General features: G+C 40.6%; 2 protein-coding genes across 2 annotated transcripts; both read left to right on the top strand.

The window, feature by feature from the left end:
- Positions 1-8971: 8971 nt before the first annotated feature.
- On the top strand, positions 8972-9793 carry LOC142635156 (uncharacterized). The gene has a single exon (XM_075809361.1). It carries the CDS (start codon positions 8972-8974, stop codon positions 9791-9793), a length of 822 nt encoding a protein of 273 aa, XP_075665476.1.
- Positions 9794-10153: 360 nt separating this feature from the next.
- LOC142635155 (uncharacterized) lies at positions 10154-10798 on the top strand. The gene is made up of 2 exons (XM_075809360.1): positions 10154-10440; positions 10579-10798. Exons 1-2 carry the CDS (start codon positions 10154-10156, stop codon positions 10796-10798), a joined length of 507 nt encoding a protein of 168 aa, XP_075665475.1.
- The last annotated feature ends 7051 nt before the right edge of the window (positions 10799-17849 follow it).

Raw genomic sequence — 17849 nt, 5'->3', positions numbered from 1 at the left:
TAGTCCTTTGTTCAGTCCCATAATGCCTATTGTCAGAAACAAATCCACAGGCGAATATTTTCTGAAGACAACTAGCACTGATCACTCAAAAATTTTGGACACCTGTAAAGAAAAAATTAGCATTCACGTTGTTGAATATTTTGTCTTATTGTAATATATTTGCCTATAAATAGGTTGCTTGTATCCTTAGTTCAGTAGAGTTTAAAAAAAATAAAAAAAGAAACTAAAAAAAAGAAAAAGAAAGAGAGAGTTTTAGGAAGCAGAATGAGAGTTTGAGAGTTAGCCAGTTTGTGTAATATTTCCCAGTCTATGTCTTCCAGTCCTGTAAAAAACTTGTTCAATCTAATAATATCCCTCAGTTTGTTGTATCTTGTTCTATGTTCTATTCCATATTTTGCTGTTATTTTCTATAGTATTTTAGCAATATACGCAATTAATAAGCTTCCATGATCTTCTTACACTCCCATTATCCAGTCAGCGTGTTCGTCTTGTAGTTGTAGCTCGTCCTTATTATCATTCACCATTTCCACTTTCCCGTAGCTTCCTTCTTCATGTTTTAAGTTTTGGTATGAACCCAGAACACTTATCCCTAGCTAAGCAGGAGTTAGCTACCCTTCTTTCAGAAAACCTCATTGAACCCACAACTTCTCCATAGGCATGTGAAGCCTATGTTAACAAGCATGCAGAACAAGTCCGAGGAAAGCTCAGATTGGTAATCAATTACCAAGATCTTAATCATTTCCTTGCTGATGACAAGTTTACACTGCCAAACAAAAGTGCTCTCTTCTAGCATCTTTCCAATGCCAAAGTATTTTCAAAGTTTGATCTCAAAGCAGGATTTTGGCAATTAGGAATCCATCCAGAAGAAAGATACAAGTCAGCATTTTGCATTTCAGACCATCGTTATCAATGGACAATAATGCCTTTCGGCCTCAAAAATACTCCATCCCAGTTCCAGAAAGCAATGGTAACTCTATTTCAACCACTGTTGTCAAATGCATTAATCTATGTAGATGATATCCTCCTATTCTCAAAAGATACAGAATCCCATGAAAAATTGCTTACTGAATTCTACAATTTAGTAAAAGCTCAAGGGATAATGCTTTCAGAAAAGAAGATGGTCATAGGAGTATCCTCTATTGATTTCTTGGGAGTAAACATTTCAGATGGAAAGTACACTCTGCAGCCTCACATAGCGGTCTCTCTCAGTGAATTTCCAGATACATTCACCAGCACCAAACAGATCCAACAGTTTCTTGGAATTGTTAACTACATGTCAGATTTCATTCCAAAAATTTATATATATATATATATGTATGTGTGTGTGATTATAAAAATATATTTTTTTTATTATTATTATTATATATGTGAAATGTTGTACAACTGTACAGCAATTCACTCGCTAGTCAATATTACACATAAATTCACAAGTTCTGACTTTTTTTATTTTTTATTTTTCCTTTTCTTAAAGTAGATTGTATTATTACTGGCTCAACACAATCACAGAGTGAAAGAGAACGAGAGAAAGAAGGAAGATTTACCGATTGCTGGTGATGAAAGTAATGATGAGGCGAACGGCGATGCTATGACTGACATGCAAGCGGCGAGAGGGGGCAGTCAGCACAGTAACCTTAACAGCAGACAAACCTGTTTGCTTTTTTTCTTCCATATGTTAGGCTTTAGAGGGCTCGGGCTGACTGGCTAAGCAATGAGCCAGATGGCTTTTTTTTTTTTTTTTAATTACTAAATTTAATGTTTTAGCCTGTATTTTTGGCACCCATATATATATATATTTATTTATTTATTTATTTTGGGTTTTTGTTTTACTTTTACTTGTACAGGACTTATTCAAATATTTGAGGGCCAAATTCTAAAGTTTAAGTGAGCAAATTCTAAATTTTTAGTTTTGTCTAATTTTATTACCAATTATAAGAGAAAATTAATAGTAGCAAATTTGTAAAATCAAGCTTCCCACTGCAAGTAACTAATTGGAGCATCTCCAGCAGATTTTCCAAATTTTTGTACTGTTTGGAGAATGAACAATGACATTTAGCTTTTAACTACTTACTTTTTCAAATACACTTTTCAACAGATTTTCTATCTTTTTCTCCATCTCATTTAAATATTATTTCTTCATTCATTCTTTATTCTTTTTTTGATCATCATTTATTCTTTCTATATTCATTCTCAACAATTTTATTTTTCAATGAAAAGTGTTATATTCACAACATTTTTCGCAACACTTTTACAAGAATCACATCAAAATCTTATGTGGAAAATTGTTACTAATTCGAATTTGAACCCACCACTGAAATTATTTTTTTACTCACCAATATTAGTTAATAACAATTTATCACTTAAGATTTATTGTGAAAATATTGTGGTAGCATTTCTTAATTGCCATTTCTTATTTTTTATATTATTTTTCCTTTCTTAATCATCCATAGTTTTTTTTTTTTTTTCCTCTTGGTTTTTTCTGCACCACACACATATCCCACTCCTATCTCTGTCTACTCTTCTTTTTCTTTTTCTAGTTCATTCCGGACTCTCTCTTTCATTCTCTTTCTCTCTCTTTTTTTACTTTTTCTATTTCTACTTGATTCTAGAACACTCTCTAGCATGATCTTTTGACTTCTATTTCTACTTCTATTTTCTTTCCTCTTCTACTAACCTCTCTCACACACACACACACAGCTGACATGGCCTTCGTCTATCTTTTTTTCTTTTTTTTCTTCCTTCTTTCTTGTTCTGATTCACTTTGTTATTACAATAGAGCTTAGATAGGCTTTCATGGTCTTGATCTGTTGTTTTCGTTTTGATTTTAGATTTGTTGTTCTAATTAAATTTGTATTTTTCCCTGTTCTTGATCTGTTGTTTCTATTCTGATTTTAGATTGTGTTTGTGTTTTGACTGTGTTACCGTTTGAGAGAGAGACAAATTACAAAGAAGAGAGGAGGAAAGAGAAAGAATATTTTTTTTTTAATTCAGCCGGGTTTTTTTTTAAGATAAAATAATGGTTTGAAGTTGCTACAGTGTTCTCTACAGTGTTCTCTAGATTAAGAGAACTACTGTAGCAACTTCAAAAAAAATTTTGGAAAAGTTTTGGGTTTAGACATGCTGTTGGAGCATGGATAATGAGTTTTTTTCTCCAAAAAGTAGAGATAGAGCACCTATTGGAGATGCTCTTACATGCTACCATATATTGGTATTGGCAAAAGTTGGAACAAGATTGGAGAGAAACTCTTCAAACTCATATATCTTTTTACTGGATATGAATTTTAAAAATTTAACCATTTAATTTGTATATTTCTTATATTAAGCATTCTTTTTTCTTAAAATGCATATAAAATTTCGTCCAAATCAAATTTTTTTTTTTTTTTTTTAGATAAAAGGTAGAAATCTTATTGATGATATATATACATCACATGTAATAACCTTGACCATTACGATAACATGAGGCCATCAGGGGAAGCAGCAATCGGTCTGCAAACTAGAAAATTATGCAAAAAAAAAAGGTCGTGGCCATTACAATACACAAAACAGAAGGGGGTTCTTAGTCTAGCAATTCTACAGAAAATACAAACACAATAGTCAAAACCATAAAATGGTCGTGACTAGTGCAAAAGCTGGTTCTCAGTCCAGCAATTATGCAGAAAATACAAACACAAAGGTCAATGTCGTACATTGCAAAAAAAACCATAAATAAATACACAAGCATGCTATTCAATTATTTGTTTGAGCAACTACCAATCTTTGATATTCCTACAAAAATCCAAGTGCTCCATCAAATATAGACTTAGGGTGAGTTTGGATATGTTCAAAATAAAATTTATTTTGAGCATTCCAAATTTCCTAAGCAATTACTGCCCATCTTTCCAATTCCTACTATGAAAGTGTTAAGGTACAAAAATTCACGACATCAAGGCCCAAAGTAGCACAATGAATGCACCCTATGGAAAATAACAATAGAAGGGTCAAAGCTCCCCACAACAGGGAAGAGAGTAAGCCGATGTCCATTAAATAGGATTTTAAGCTCAAGTCCATTAAAAAGGATTTATGCCTAAGATTCATGGAGGGATAGGCCTTAAGGCCTATCAAACGAAAGGAAAAAAAAGGGCCCAGCTTATCAAGATCAGAAAACCAAAAGAGCCCAGCAGTAAGTATTGAGCCAGGATACCCAGAGGCCGTCAGTGGCTCGGGGTCCTCGGGATGTGCGGAACAGCTAAGAATGAGATTAAGACAACTCAAGAGGAGTACCAAGAAACACGGGAAATGAAGAGCAAAAGCATCCTTCCCAATCACCTGATGATGCAAAAGGGAACCAGAAGGATTGGAAAGTAACAACTCATGAACAAGGAGGTTGGTACCTCAGGGAACCCAGGAAGAAGAACTATGAAGGGAAGTAGCTAGGGGGACTTTCAACCTGGCAGGGATAGAATCAGCCCACTTAGGAAAAATGACAAAAAGGAAGGGCGGCCAAAAAGCTGAGTCTGGAAAAGGAAGATATAGAAGCCTTGGAGGAAGAAAAATTGAAGGTCAGCTCCCCTGAAGACACCTTAGAATGGAAGGTCAGCAAGGGACTTTTGGATAAAAGGCACCAAAAGAAAAAAACTATGAGAAACAAGGAATGGGCTAGCCACCAAAGCTACTGGCACACTACGAGCTCTATTACCCAAGGGAGTAAAGAGAGGGAACTAGTGGTACCATGGAGCCCTAAGGTGACGCTATAAAAAGAGGAAGCAGCAACAATGGAGGTCATTCAACAATAGTGAATTAGAATAGAATCGTTGAGAAAACTCTGTTAAGGATCCTTAACTTTCTGTGTTCTTCCTTAAGAACTGTTCCTTTACTATTTTTCTTGCTATTCAATATATATATATATATATACAACCCTGCTTCTTAGAATATGTATTGTAGGATCCCTGCTCTGTGCACCACTTGGTTCGTAAAACAACCCTTTTAGCTGCAGTGAACCAAACCAGTTCCTTAACACAACAGCAAGGCCTAGGGTCCTCACTTCTATTGTGGGCCTGGACATTTTGTCGAAAAAGGACCCTCGCATTTTAGCAACTTCACTAGGGACTGGATAAAGAACAGGGAAGAAGCAGTCCCTTCGCAGAGCATGGCTTCAAGAGCACGGAACAGCAAAGGTATCAATGTGCCACCTGTGGCATCTGAACCCATAGGAGAAAACGAAGTAGCCTCCAGACAAAGGAACGAGGTACCCCTTGTAGAACAGGAGGTCATATCAGGACAGAGGCATGCAGGACAGGGACCAGACCCTGTGGTTCAAATGGCAGAAATGCTGAAGGATTTGCAGCAAGAGATTCGCCTCCTCAAAGAAGGTAGGACTCAGGAAATCAGGGATAATGTCCCTCCTATGGTCAACCAGGACAGAGCTCAACAAGAGGGACGGTCAGCAGTAGGAGGGGGAGCCAACCCCTAATATCTAATGCTAGTAGATGTTAATACCCTTTTGGAGCAGGAAAGGGAAAAACTCTCGAGGATCCCTAAGAAATTTTCTCGGGATCCCTAATTCCCGCTAGAACACCTTGGCAAACTGTATCCTAAAGGATATGAATCCCCGAAGTTCCATCCTTTTGATGGAAGAAATGGGAGTGATGTGGAACACGTGAGTAGGTTTATTCTTACCAGGGGCCCTTACGCAGGAGATAGAGAACTATGCCTAAGGGAGTTTTCTAAGTCCCTAGTGGATAGAGCATATACGTGGTACACCACCCTAAAGCCTAGGTCCATTAAGACCTGGGATGAAATGATGGAGAGGTTTTGCACAAAATACTACCAAGGTGAGGACAAGGTCACCTTCCAAAGCCTTCAGATGGTAAGGCAAAGGTCTGGAGAGGATCCTATCTAGTTCATTAAGAGATTTGAAGATGTTTCTCTAAACTGTTATGGAGACCACGAAGAGAAGGAGCTTGTGGAGACGTGCATATCCAACATGCTTTTTGATTACAAGCTCAACCTCGAAAATCTATGTATAACCCAGTTTGCAGACCTACTACAAAGAACTAGAAGGATAGCACAGACTATGAGAACAAAGAGGGTGCTAGTCCCCCAAGCCATGACAGCGTCAATTGGAGAAAAAAGGTAGAGGCCTGAAAGGAAAAATGATCGAGGAACCACCTGTGATCCCATGTACTACAAAAGAATTGAATCATGTCTTAGACAAATGGATTGGATATGGAATTGTCAGGCCATTTACTGTATCTAGGCCACCAACCGAGGAAGAAAGAAAAAACCCCTTGTTTTGTAGAATTCATAACTATGTCAAGCATTCTACCAAATATTGTTGGACCCTTCGTATGCTTTTACACAAGAAGCTCAGGGAGGGAACCCTAGAGCTCACTCAAAAGGAACCCGAGGTGCAAAGAAACCCCCTGCCTAACCACAAAGGAAAGGGAGTGGTGGCTATAGTGATTCACGGGAACCCGACGGAAGCAGAAGGGTCTGAAGGATCCTTCCATCCAAGCACAGTCAGGACCCTTCAAAAAAACCCCAAGTTTAGATCGTTGTTCAACCAATTGGGATTTGGGCCAGAGGCTAGAAGAGTGGCTACCGAGTCCTTCATGAGTATAGCAGCAGATTCAGGAATGGAATGTTTCACGGCAGAATCTCATGCTATTCAAGCCTACTTGGAGACAACTAACGCCATAACCTTCACTGATGAAGACATGAAGGTTAAGCATCCGGACCATCGTAGACCTCTTTATCTAATGGCCACCATAAACGGAGTTCAAATTAGGAGAGCACTAATGGATACAAGGGCATCGCTTAACCTCATAGCCCTGAGTACCATGGAGGTCGTAGGCATGATTGGCAGGAGGATCTTGGGGGCTCCCATGGAGATAACAAGATTTGGAGGATCAGCGGAATCAACTGAAGGATATGTACAACTGGCCCTAAGGGTAGGGCAAATAGTAGCCCTGACTAGATTTCATGTGATCAATTTAGAAGTTTCTTATCATGTGTTGTTGAGATGCCTATGGCTCCATAAGCACCACCTCATTCCTTCCACGTACCATCAATACGTTAAGGGGAGATTGAATGGGAGGCCTGTAAGGATACCTGCCAACTACAACCCCTTCAGCCAAGGAGAAGTAAACTTTGTGGAAACAATGTTTTACGATGAGTTAGAACTAGATGATGAGAGCCAAACTCCGGGAACTCCGGGAGCACCTATCCTGGAAGAAGAAGAGGGAGAAGGTACCCGCGACCTAAGAAACCTCTTAGAAAGAAAAAGACAAAAAAGGGAGCCCAGCTTCTTGGGATCCCGGGAATGCGTGGTGGTACAAGAACCTGGAGGAAGGTTAATTTATCGTCTATAAAGGTGCGTAGGGCCTGAATTCATCATGCAGGAGGGTCCCGGACCACCAGACTGTATGATGTTGCAAGAAGAAATCCCGGAGGACCCAATCAAGGAAGCATCGATTCATCCCGAGGAAGAATAAAGGGAGATAAACTTGGGAGCTGAATTGGGATCCTAGAAGCCTATTTTTATTAGTAGTCAGTTGACAGTACATGAGGAGGACCAATTAGTGGCCTTACTTAAGAAATATATGGATGTGTTCGCATGGACCTATGATGAGATGCCTAGTCTAGATCAGCCAGGAGCCAAGCTAGTAGTTCAACCAGCAAGGGTCTTTCACACTGATGTAGAGGCTCAGATAACTCAAGAAACCAAGAAGTTACTAGCAGCATGCTTTATCAAGCCCATCCAGCACCCTAGATGGCTCTCCAACATAGTACTTGTGAAGAAAAAGAATGGCCAAATTCGGAGATGTGTGGACTTTCGCAATCTAAACAAGGCATGTCCAAAAGATGAGTTCCCCTTGCCTAATGTTAACCTCCTAGTAGATTCAGCTGCAGGAAGCTCTATGTTCTCATTTATGGATGGGTATAGTGGGTACAATTGAATCCGCATGGCTGCCAAGGATGCTGAGAAGACAGCATTCAGGACTCCAATTGGAAATTTTTATTATACTGTGATGCCCTTTGGCCTCAAGAATGCAAGGGCTACGTACTAGTGAACCATGAAAACTATCTTCCTTGACATGATGCACAAGGAAATGGAAGACTATGTGGATGATATTGTGGTGAAATCAAAAACTAGGACAAGGCACTTTCAGATACTCGAACAAGTTTTTGAAAGGTGCAGGAAGTACAAACTACGAATGAACCCCATGAAGTGTGCCTTTGGGGTATTTGCTAGAAAGTTTCTCGGGTTCCTAGTACATCACAGAGGCATAAGTGTGGATCCAGCCAAAGCCACAGGCATTGCAACAATGAAAAGGCCTACAACCGCAAGAGAGCTCAACGGTTTCTTACGGAGGGTTTCCTACATCAAAAGGTTTGTACCAAGATTAGCTTCAGCCACAAGTTGTTTATCCAAACTGTTGAAAAAATGGGCTGAATTCATTTGAAAAATCGAGCAACAAGAAGTCTTTCAAGGGATCCAATAGATAATGAATCATCTCCCCACCCTATAGGCACTAGTACGAGGGCGACCCCTGTTGCTATACTTGGCATCAAACTCCCAGGCTATAGAAGCCCTGCTAGCACAAGAAGACAATGATGGGAATGAGCAACCCATCTATTACGTAAACAGGGCACTCAAGGATACAGAAACCAGGTACCCCAGGATAGAAAAAGCATGCCTAGTGGTTATCTACGGATCCCAAAGGCTAAAACGATACTTCTCAGCCCATCAGATCCCCCTAGTAACTAAGTCACATCCATAAAAGCACTCCTTCATCAGCCCCTCTTGACAAGAAGGATAGCACAATGGCTGGTCTTGCTTTCTTAGTATGACATAGGCATGACCCCCAAGGCTATCAAAAACCAAGCCATAGCAGAACTACTAGCCCAATTCCCTAGGAATAAGGAATTGTCACTAAGTGAGGAGATCCCCGGGGAGGTGGCAGTGGTAGAGCTCCCGGGGAAGAAGTAGACAATGAGGTTTAATGGGTCAGCAATGGCAACCTCAAATAGACTGGGAATTGTAATAAGTTGTGAAGATGGGAGCACCTTACCCTTATCTTTCAAGCTTGGGTTTTCCTGTTCAAATAACGCCGCTGAATATGAAGCATACTTAACTGGGCTGACTGTAGCACTCAGCATGGGAGTAAAGCACATGAAAGTTTTAGGAGACTCCAATCTTGTAGTCTCTCGGATGAAGGGTGACTTTGCATTAAGAGAACAGAGTTTGGCAGCCTACAGAACTTGGGTGCAAAGGCTGGAGCAAGAATTTCAGACCTTCAGTGTAGAGTACGCCCAAAGGAGAGAGAACAGGTTCGCCGATGCACTAGCCACTCTAGGATCCCAAATGCCAGTTAAAGGAAGAAACACCTTGATAAGGGTAAGTAGGCAGGAACACTCCATCATAGAAATCCTCAGAAGGATGTTCTCTGAAGAATCGAAGCAGCAAGATTGGAGAAATGAGGTTAAAGAAAAAATAAAATGGTTAGGACATGGAGGAAGTATCAAAGAGCTAAAAGATTACACTCTGATAGAAGGAGAGTTATATAGAAGGCTGCCCGGAGGGATCCTGTCCAAATGTATCAATGAAAAAGAAGGAAAGCTGAGATTGGAAGAACTGCATACCCAAGTCTGTGGGGTCGCGAAAAGGATTAATCTATATAGAAGGATGCAACGCATGGGGTACTACTGGCCAAACATGAACAAAGAGACTGCAACTATACAGGGAGAATGTCAAGGATGTCAATTCTCAGTGGATAAGGAAAAAAGCTATGACATGTTTGTTACGGAAGATTAAAGGACCCCATTCATAGAATACTTGACTCAAGGGATCCTACCAGTTGAGATAACATTGGCTTGCAAGCTCAAGAAACTTATAGTCAGATACTTCCTACAAAATGAGATCCCATTCAAAAAGGGATACAGTGGAGATCCCCTAAGATGCCTAGGACCAAGGGAAGTAAGAGAGGTAGTTAGGGAAGTCCATTGCAGAGATTGTGGAAGTCACTCAGAGAAAAGAAGACTCTACAGGCAGTTGTTGCTGTTGAGGTACTATTGGCCAACAATGAAAAAAGATTCTAAGGATCTAGTTAAAACGTGTCATGCATGCCAAATACTTGGAGATGCAATCTACACTCATCCAAACGTACTACAAGATATGACAACCTCGTGGCCTTTCCACACTTGGGGGCTTGATCTCATAGGCCCCATAAACCCTCCTACCAATGGTTACATATGGATATTGGCAGCCATCGAGTACTTTACAAAGTGGGTAGAGGTTATTCCTCTAAAAAAGGCCACTGGAGCAGCCATGGCAAACTTTATTCGAGGACATATCATTACGAGATTTGGGATCCTCAGGAAGTTGATCAGTGACAATGGAACCTCGTTCATAAACAAGGACATGAAGAACCTAACTAAGGAATATTGCATCAAGCATGGGAGGTCCACACCATACTACCCATAAGGGAATGGCTAGGCTAAAGCTACTAACAAGGTGATGTTGAAGATCCTTAAAAAAATGAAGCACGAGTATGGGGGAAAATGGAGTGACCACTTGGCAGACGTACTCTGAGCATGTAGGAGCTCTGTGAAGACAACCACAGGATTCTCACCATTCTCCTTAGTTTATGGGACAGAAGCTATCAGCCCCGTGGAGTTAGTTGTCCCTATGCCAAGAGTGGTGCTTGAAGAAAACAAAGAGGACACTGAGGATGCAAATAATGAAAGAAGGATGGCAGATCTGGAAGGGTTGGAGGAAGAAAGGGAGGAGGCCAGAAGGAGAAGCCAAAGGTACCAGTAAAGGATGGCTAAGGCCTACACCCAAACGGTACACCCAAGGGCCTTCACTGAGGGGCAGCTGGTATTGAGAGCATGTAAGGAAGAACCTCCCAGGACCTTCCAAATTTGCCCCAAAATGGGAAGGGCCCTACATCATTAGAAAAGCCCACGATAGTGGGTACTACCACCTCACGAAGGAAGATGGGACGGCCTTGAAGGATCCCATAAATGGGAAGTGGCTAAAGTAGTACTACGCATGAAAAAGGAGAGACCTCAGTAAACCGAGACCTTTTACCAAACTCTCCAACCTGCTAAGTGCTTCATCATTCTTTACTTTTGTTATGATTTTTTGTCAAAGTACTATTTCTTGTTTAGGAACACATGGTAAGAGGACACTTGGTGATCTCTACTATGTCGACAACCCTCTTCTTTTTGTATTTTCCTTAGTGTTGATGCAATGAAATCCTTTTTTTATATATCCCTTTAAGCTACGGCTAGGTCAAATATTATATAATAAAAAAAAAATTGAGCAATTTTGGGAAGGGTACCTGGGCCAATGCAAAAAAAAAAAAAAAAAAAAAAGGCCTTGACATATGACCCAGGACTCACACCATAATTAGTTCAAAGTACATAACCTAGGATCACGGGCAGGAACAAGTGCCCGGGATACCCAGCCTAATACTTGATGAAAAAAGGGTCTGCTTGGTTCATGACTTGGGACTAAAAATGGGAGAATTAACGCCCAATGTACCCAGTTTAGTACCTATGCAGCAAAATAACCACAAAGGTACCTAATTCAGGACCTACAGTAGAACTTGTAGGGACCATGGTCCAGGACTCAATGCAAAAAAAAAAAAAAAAAAAAAAAGAGAAAACAAATTCACAGATTGCTAAAAATTAGAAGCAGTCTAAAAAAAACACAAAATTCATGTCACATAAAATGGAGAGAGAAAAGTTATAAATAGCATTCAACAGAGAAGATGAAACTTATACGACCCAAATTGTCCAAAAGAAAATATACATCTGAACCAGTAAAAAAAAAGGGGAAAGAAAGGAGGAGAAGACTAAGGAATGAGGTCGGCTAGCAGAGAGCTGTTTGAAGAAATGGCAAGAACAGCTGAGGCAGAGAGGACCTGTTGCTTTCTAACCTTCAGGTCATCAAAACCTTGTGAGCATGGGCTAAAGCCTCCTCAGAAGCAACAATGTTAGCATCTAAATTTTTGGAAGCCTACCTTTGGAATATCACGTGAGCCAAAGAACGCAAATACTCCAGCAAGAAGGACAGATTAAATTTTGCTTCTATGAGATCCTGCATCACTCCCCTCCATTCCAAAAGCCTCTCCTCAAACAAGGATTCAAGGGAGGAATCCCACAAAGAAATCAGCACAGCACAGCACACAACAGCTCCATCAGGATATTCCCCAGAAATACACCTCCCCTAAAACCACTGGTAAAGTCTCCATGGATCTTGAATAACCCCTCCAGTAATGGCAGACCTTCTGCAGGCACAGAGAAGCGTAAAAGGCTACCAAAGGAAGGCCCAAAGCAGTGAAAGTGGCTTGCAGGGAGGCTGTTGAACTCCAAGAGATCAAAGTAGGCCAAGAAAGCAAGAAGCCTCGAGGAGGATCTGAAACAGTTGCCTCTGGAGTCTTCCCTATTGTTGTATCTCCACTCGCAGGAATTTAGGAACTCCCAACCCCTTGGGTGCTTCCGGGGGTCCTTGCCTGAGATTCAGTAACCTGGACGCCAAGAGTAGATTCTGCGGCAACCTCATGAACCACAAGCACAAGACCCTTAACACCTGTATCAGCACCTGCAAAGCAAGCTAGATTCAGAAAAATTGGGAAAGAGCCAGGATAGAAAACAAAAGGTACGAAAGTAAGAAAAAGCTAAGCCAAACCAGTATTAGCTCCCTGTGACAAAGATTGCTCCTCTTGCCCCTCTGATTCCCTGGGGAATTCTGTAAAAGAATACACAGCCGGTTGGAGAAAGGGTGAGGAAACTTTGGCAAAATGGCTAAAGGAAGGAAGAGACACTGAGGGCTTCGCCATGGAAGGAGGAAATAGAAGAAAAGTATAAAAGGAAAGAGGTAGAAAGCGAAAGAAAAGGAGGCGGTAAAGGTGAACAACACACACCTTTAGAACCCTCTGATTCCAAAGAAGAATCGGCCTCAGGGGCAGATGGAGCACTGGCTTAACCTAAAAAAAAAAAAAAGAGAGAGAGAAGAAAAATGAGAACCCTAAAAAATATATATATGATAATGATAGGGTAAAGCATATTTATAGGAAGTGGATGAGGCTCACTTGCTAGTAGGGTTGGAGATGCACCCCCCAAGGACTCTTTTCCTAACATAGGCCCAACCACAAGTTCAAGTAACATGATTTTGGTAGGACTGAAAGTCTGAAAAGGCTGGGGATCTTGGGGAGTAGGAGGCTGGGGTCTGGGGAACTTCAAGGTCCTGAGCAGCTAAGAGAACAGAGGATTGAATAGCCTGGACATCCTGCATTGGCTACCTAACCTCCTCAATCACACCACCGTGGAGGGGCTCCTCTTCTACGCCCGAGAGAACAGTAGAGGGACTTGTAATCACTTCTTCTACCAGAATCCCACCATTAATGGGAGGAGGTACCTCTACTTGAAAACGTTTTAAAAAAAAAGAGGCAAATGGAAAAACATCACAAAGTACACAAGTGCACAACACTGGAAGGGAGAGAAAGCAAGCAGAAAAATGCATGAATAGAGAAGGACCATACCACATCATCGCCAGAAGACTGACTCCTGCCTCTCTTGGGGTCTGACTTGTACTTGGACTGCAAGGAAGATGTAACCATCCATCAATTAAAAGAAAAAGAGGGAAGACACAGCAACAACAATGAACCACTGCAAAACAAAAAGAGAAAAGAAGAAAAGAAGTCTTGCCCTTCTCTCTCTCTCTACAGATCCTCCAATGGTCTTCTGTCTACTACGGGTACGCCTAGAGGGTCCTAAGGGAGATTGGGGTCCAAAATCAGAGGACCCTAAAGAACCCTAGGCTGAGGAATTCATAAGAACCTAAGAAAGAGAAGACTCTATCTTGGTCTTCACTCGAGTCTTTGGAATTAAAGGGTGGCCAACTTCTTTTCCAATTAGAGGGGGGCTCACTCTCTCGGGTTCCTCCGAAATCACTAACTGCTTCGAGACCTTGCAGTCTTCTTCCTCTTAGTCTCAAAGCAACCTCAGTACCCTCAGCACCTTCTTCGAGCTCAGCCCTTCCAACCTTTTCCTTCTTAATCTCCTTTCCTTTACCTTTGCTTATAGGAGTAACCATGCCAATTGCTTCTATTGCCCCTCTCTTAATTGGCACACCAGAAGAGGCACCAATAATGAGATCACACCCTAACCAAGTCTCCAAAAAATCTTGCGCATAACATACCCAACCACCTCTGGAAACATGCCACTCCACGAATCTTGTCTTGCTGCTTATGGTAGCAGATACAATGCCAACAGTGGGAGGGATAGGCGCCTGTTGAAGGTTGGAGCAGAGAAAATATAAAGACTAGGAACTGTCTCAATCTTGCCAGAACTAACAGAATCAGAGAAGGATTTTTGAAACCTTTTCCAGTAACCAGCAAAACCGCTGGAAGCAAAGACTCCCCTTCAAGAACTAGGCACAACAAACTGAGAATTCCTCCGCGATTAACAGCAAAAGGCCTGGAGCCTTAGGAATGGGTCCAGAGAAGGGAGAAAAGGAACTATATCCTTAAATACTAGCGAGACGTCCTGGTCAAAGCCAAATTGTCGGAGTACCCAATGTGCTGAGTAGTGGATGTACCTGGGGCCACTTGAGGAGGGCACTAGAAGCCATGACCTATATCCTTAAATACTGGCGGGACGTCCTGGTCAAAGCCAAATTGTCGGAGTACCCAATGTGCTAAGTAGTGGGTGTACCTAGGGCCACTTAAGAAGGGCACTAGAAGCCATGAAGGACTAATACAACCCAAGTAGGCTAAGCTACCTTCATCACCACAGCGAAGATCAAAGGTGTTCCTTAGGGAATCGAGAAAAGAAGCCAGTACAAAATAGTAGACGAACCCAGGGCTGAACTCCCTGGGAGAACGCCAACTTAAATGCCCTGCCTGATCAAATAGCTTAACTAGATTGGTTGCCACCTTTTAAGTTAGCCCAATGAAAAATAATGGGGTGACTGTCAATAGAACTACTACACAAACCCTTAATTACATTAAAGGATCCCTGGAATTTATCTTTCACAAACTTCAAATTTCTACACTTTGTCAAAGTAACAAAAGAGCGGTCCCACATAAATACCTGAAGAATGGCACAGTGGAGAGACAAGGTGATAACATAACAAGAATCGCCTTCAACTTCATCTCCATGAAGCATATCTAGTTGAGAGTAAATGTGACCCAAAAACATGGGGGCTAGGGGGTATTGAGCACCCTGAGCCAGTTTAATTGCCAAAGGGAAGAAAACAGGCTTAACCCTGTACTTGGGGAACTCACTAAACAATAGCTTACTTGTTAAGATTAGTGCTCTTAAATCCTATTATATGATATTATGTATGACATTATGTATGACTTAATATTGTGATTAATAAAGTTATTTTATTATTATCTAAAATAATGGTAAACATGAATATGAGACATTATCATATAGTTCATGAGATGCATAGCATGTGATTTATGTGATTAAGTCACAGAAGATATAAGTCACAAGTTCTTTGTAAACTCAGAATTTATAGTTCGTAGTCGATGATGAAATTGGGCATTTCATCTGCGAAGACTATAATGTATCAACTAAAATGATTTGTCTTGATCATGGAAGTGGGGACTTCTAGTTGATATGTTGATATGTTGATATGTTGATATGTTTTAAGAGTTAAGACATTGAACTGGACCGTTGTGAGATTTATTATTCTCCTAACGACTATCAAATGAATAATAAATCTCACGACTTCTATTTGCATGAACTCTTAATCCTGAGAGAATAATGGATCTGATCATAAGGTGTAGGTTGCTTTAATATATTAGGAGTGAGATCTAAAGTAATAGTCAAAACCTCAGTATGTTGGGCAGCCACATTTAGTGTTGATGGAACATATATTTTCAAGATGGAATTCATAATCTCTTAACGGAGATATAAAATATTCCCTTGAGATAAGTTTAATGGGTTCAATTATTCAGAGAGTTAGGCTTAACCACTTTGGTAAGAAATTACTAAAGTGTATATATATATATATATATATATATATATATATATATATATATATATATATATATATATATATATTTATGAAATTGGATTTCATAAATATATAATGAATAACTTTAAAGGATTAAATCCGGTACTCAAGGATAAAATGTAGTAATTTACAAAGTGGCAGTCTACGTTCATGACTTTGTATTACTACGAATATTTTATGAAGGGGTTGCATGTATAATAAAGTCTTGGGATATAATTTATTAATAAGGCCTAGAGTGCAACTATATTTATATAGTGATATTAAATATAATTAATGGTAACTTTGGACTTGTCAAGAGTTGACGGAAAAGCCCAAGGCCCATTGGAGCTAGTATCTTATTGGTCCCTTTTGGTCTCACTCCAAGCCACACACTAAAACCCAATTGGAAAGGCCCAATAGGCCAACCCAATTAGATAATCAATTAGTTATAAAGGGAGAAACATATCGACTTTTTATTAGTGATATAAGAAATGGTGTGTATGAGAGAGTGAGACACACTTTCATTCTCCCTTTGAAAACTGATTGAGAGACCACACATCTTGGGTGTAAAGTGGAATTGGAGTGAAGATTAAAAGTATTCCCAAGTACTTCAATCTTTGGTTTTGAATTTCACCACACCAAGGTATGCTATCTTGTTCTTAAATTCTGAAATTTACATAGTGAACGTTATCAATCATGAATGAAATAAATCCTTGTTTGTTGATTCCGCTATGTGTTTTGTATGAGATACAAAACCAGATTTTCCAACATTACTAGTTAGAGTGCTAGGAACCCAACTCTCCTAACTGCCTTGTCCTTCTCTCGCAAAAGGTTCATGACCCACTAGCCTATTATGGCCGGTTTCCCACAAGGAGTAGCAGTACGCCCCCTAAAATGGCTGAATGATCTGTCCTCCACTTCAAGGTCCTCGTCGGAAAGGCTGATGTCGAAGGGATCCTTGTCTCCAAACACCGAAAGGAGGAGAGTATTGACCACATCCTCCAAGGTAATGGTAAGCTTGCCAACAGAAAAGAAGAATGTATGAAGAGAGGGGCACCAGTGACGTACTTAGTGCCTGAGGCCTTTGGCATCTTTAAAGCCTTCAAGGTTCCTAGAAATCGCCACCGCTCTCAAGATCTCGGAATGCTCCAAACAACCAATAACCTCCCTGTCAAAAAGTTCCTTGTCCACCCAAATGGGCCAACCTATGATCTTCCTAGGAACGAAGTCGAAGAAAATAAGTACTGCCTCTCGGGATCCTTGCCTAATTTGGAGATCTAAAATCTCTCTTGGACCCGGAACTTGGGCGAAACTGGCACAACCGGACTGACCGGAGAACACCTAGGTGTGAGGGGAAGGAGGAGCTTCACCGTGTGACACCAAAGGAAAAAATAGGTTGGGAGTGTACCAGGGGTCTCGTAGAGGGAAAGCTGGGCGCTCCGTGACCCCCTGTGACTCGCCCTACGCAGACCCAGAAGAGCCCTTACCCTCGTAGGGACTTGGAGTGCATTTTTTCCATTTTCATAAGGAAGAAGAAGCCATAGAACTACAAGTGCACTGAGAAATAGGGATTGAAGAACAAAAAAAAAAGAGAGAGAAGAGAGAAAAACAGAGGAATGAACTGACCGGGGAAAAGAAGATAAATTTGGAATAAAGGATTTTGAGAAGTAAAAAGAAAGTATGAGGCGATAGCAATAATGGCGCAAAGAGCAGTTAGAGAAGCCGATGTATGGAGAGACACACTAGTTACCAAAAATTTAATTTCAAAGGAGAAAGTTATTGGCAGTTATTAATGGGAGTTACTGTTGGAAAAATACATGTTTGTATCACATACAAAACATACGCAGTGGAAATT

The sequence above is a fragment of the Castanea sativa genome, chromosome 5 (assembly GCF_040712315.1).
Source record: "Castanea sativa cultivar Marrone di Chiusa Pesio chromosome 5, ASM4071231v1".
Lineage (NCBI taxonomy): Eukaryota > Viridiplantae > Streptophyta > Magnoliopsida > Fagales > Fagaceae > Castanea > Castanea sativa.
The sequence above is the reverse complement of the archived record's forward strand: the minus strand, read 5'-3'. Positions and strand labels throughout refer to the sequence as shown.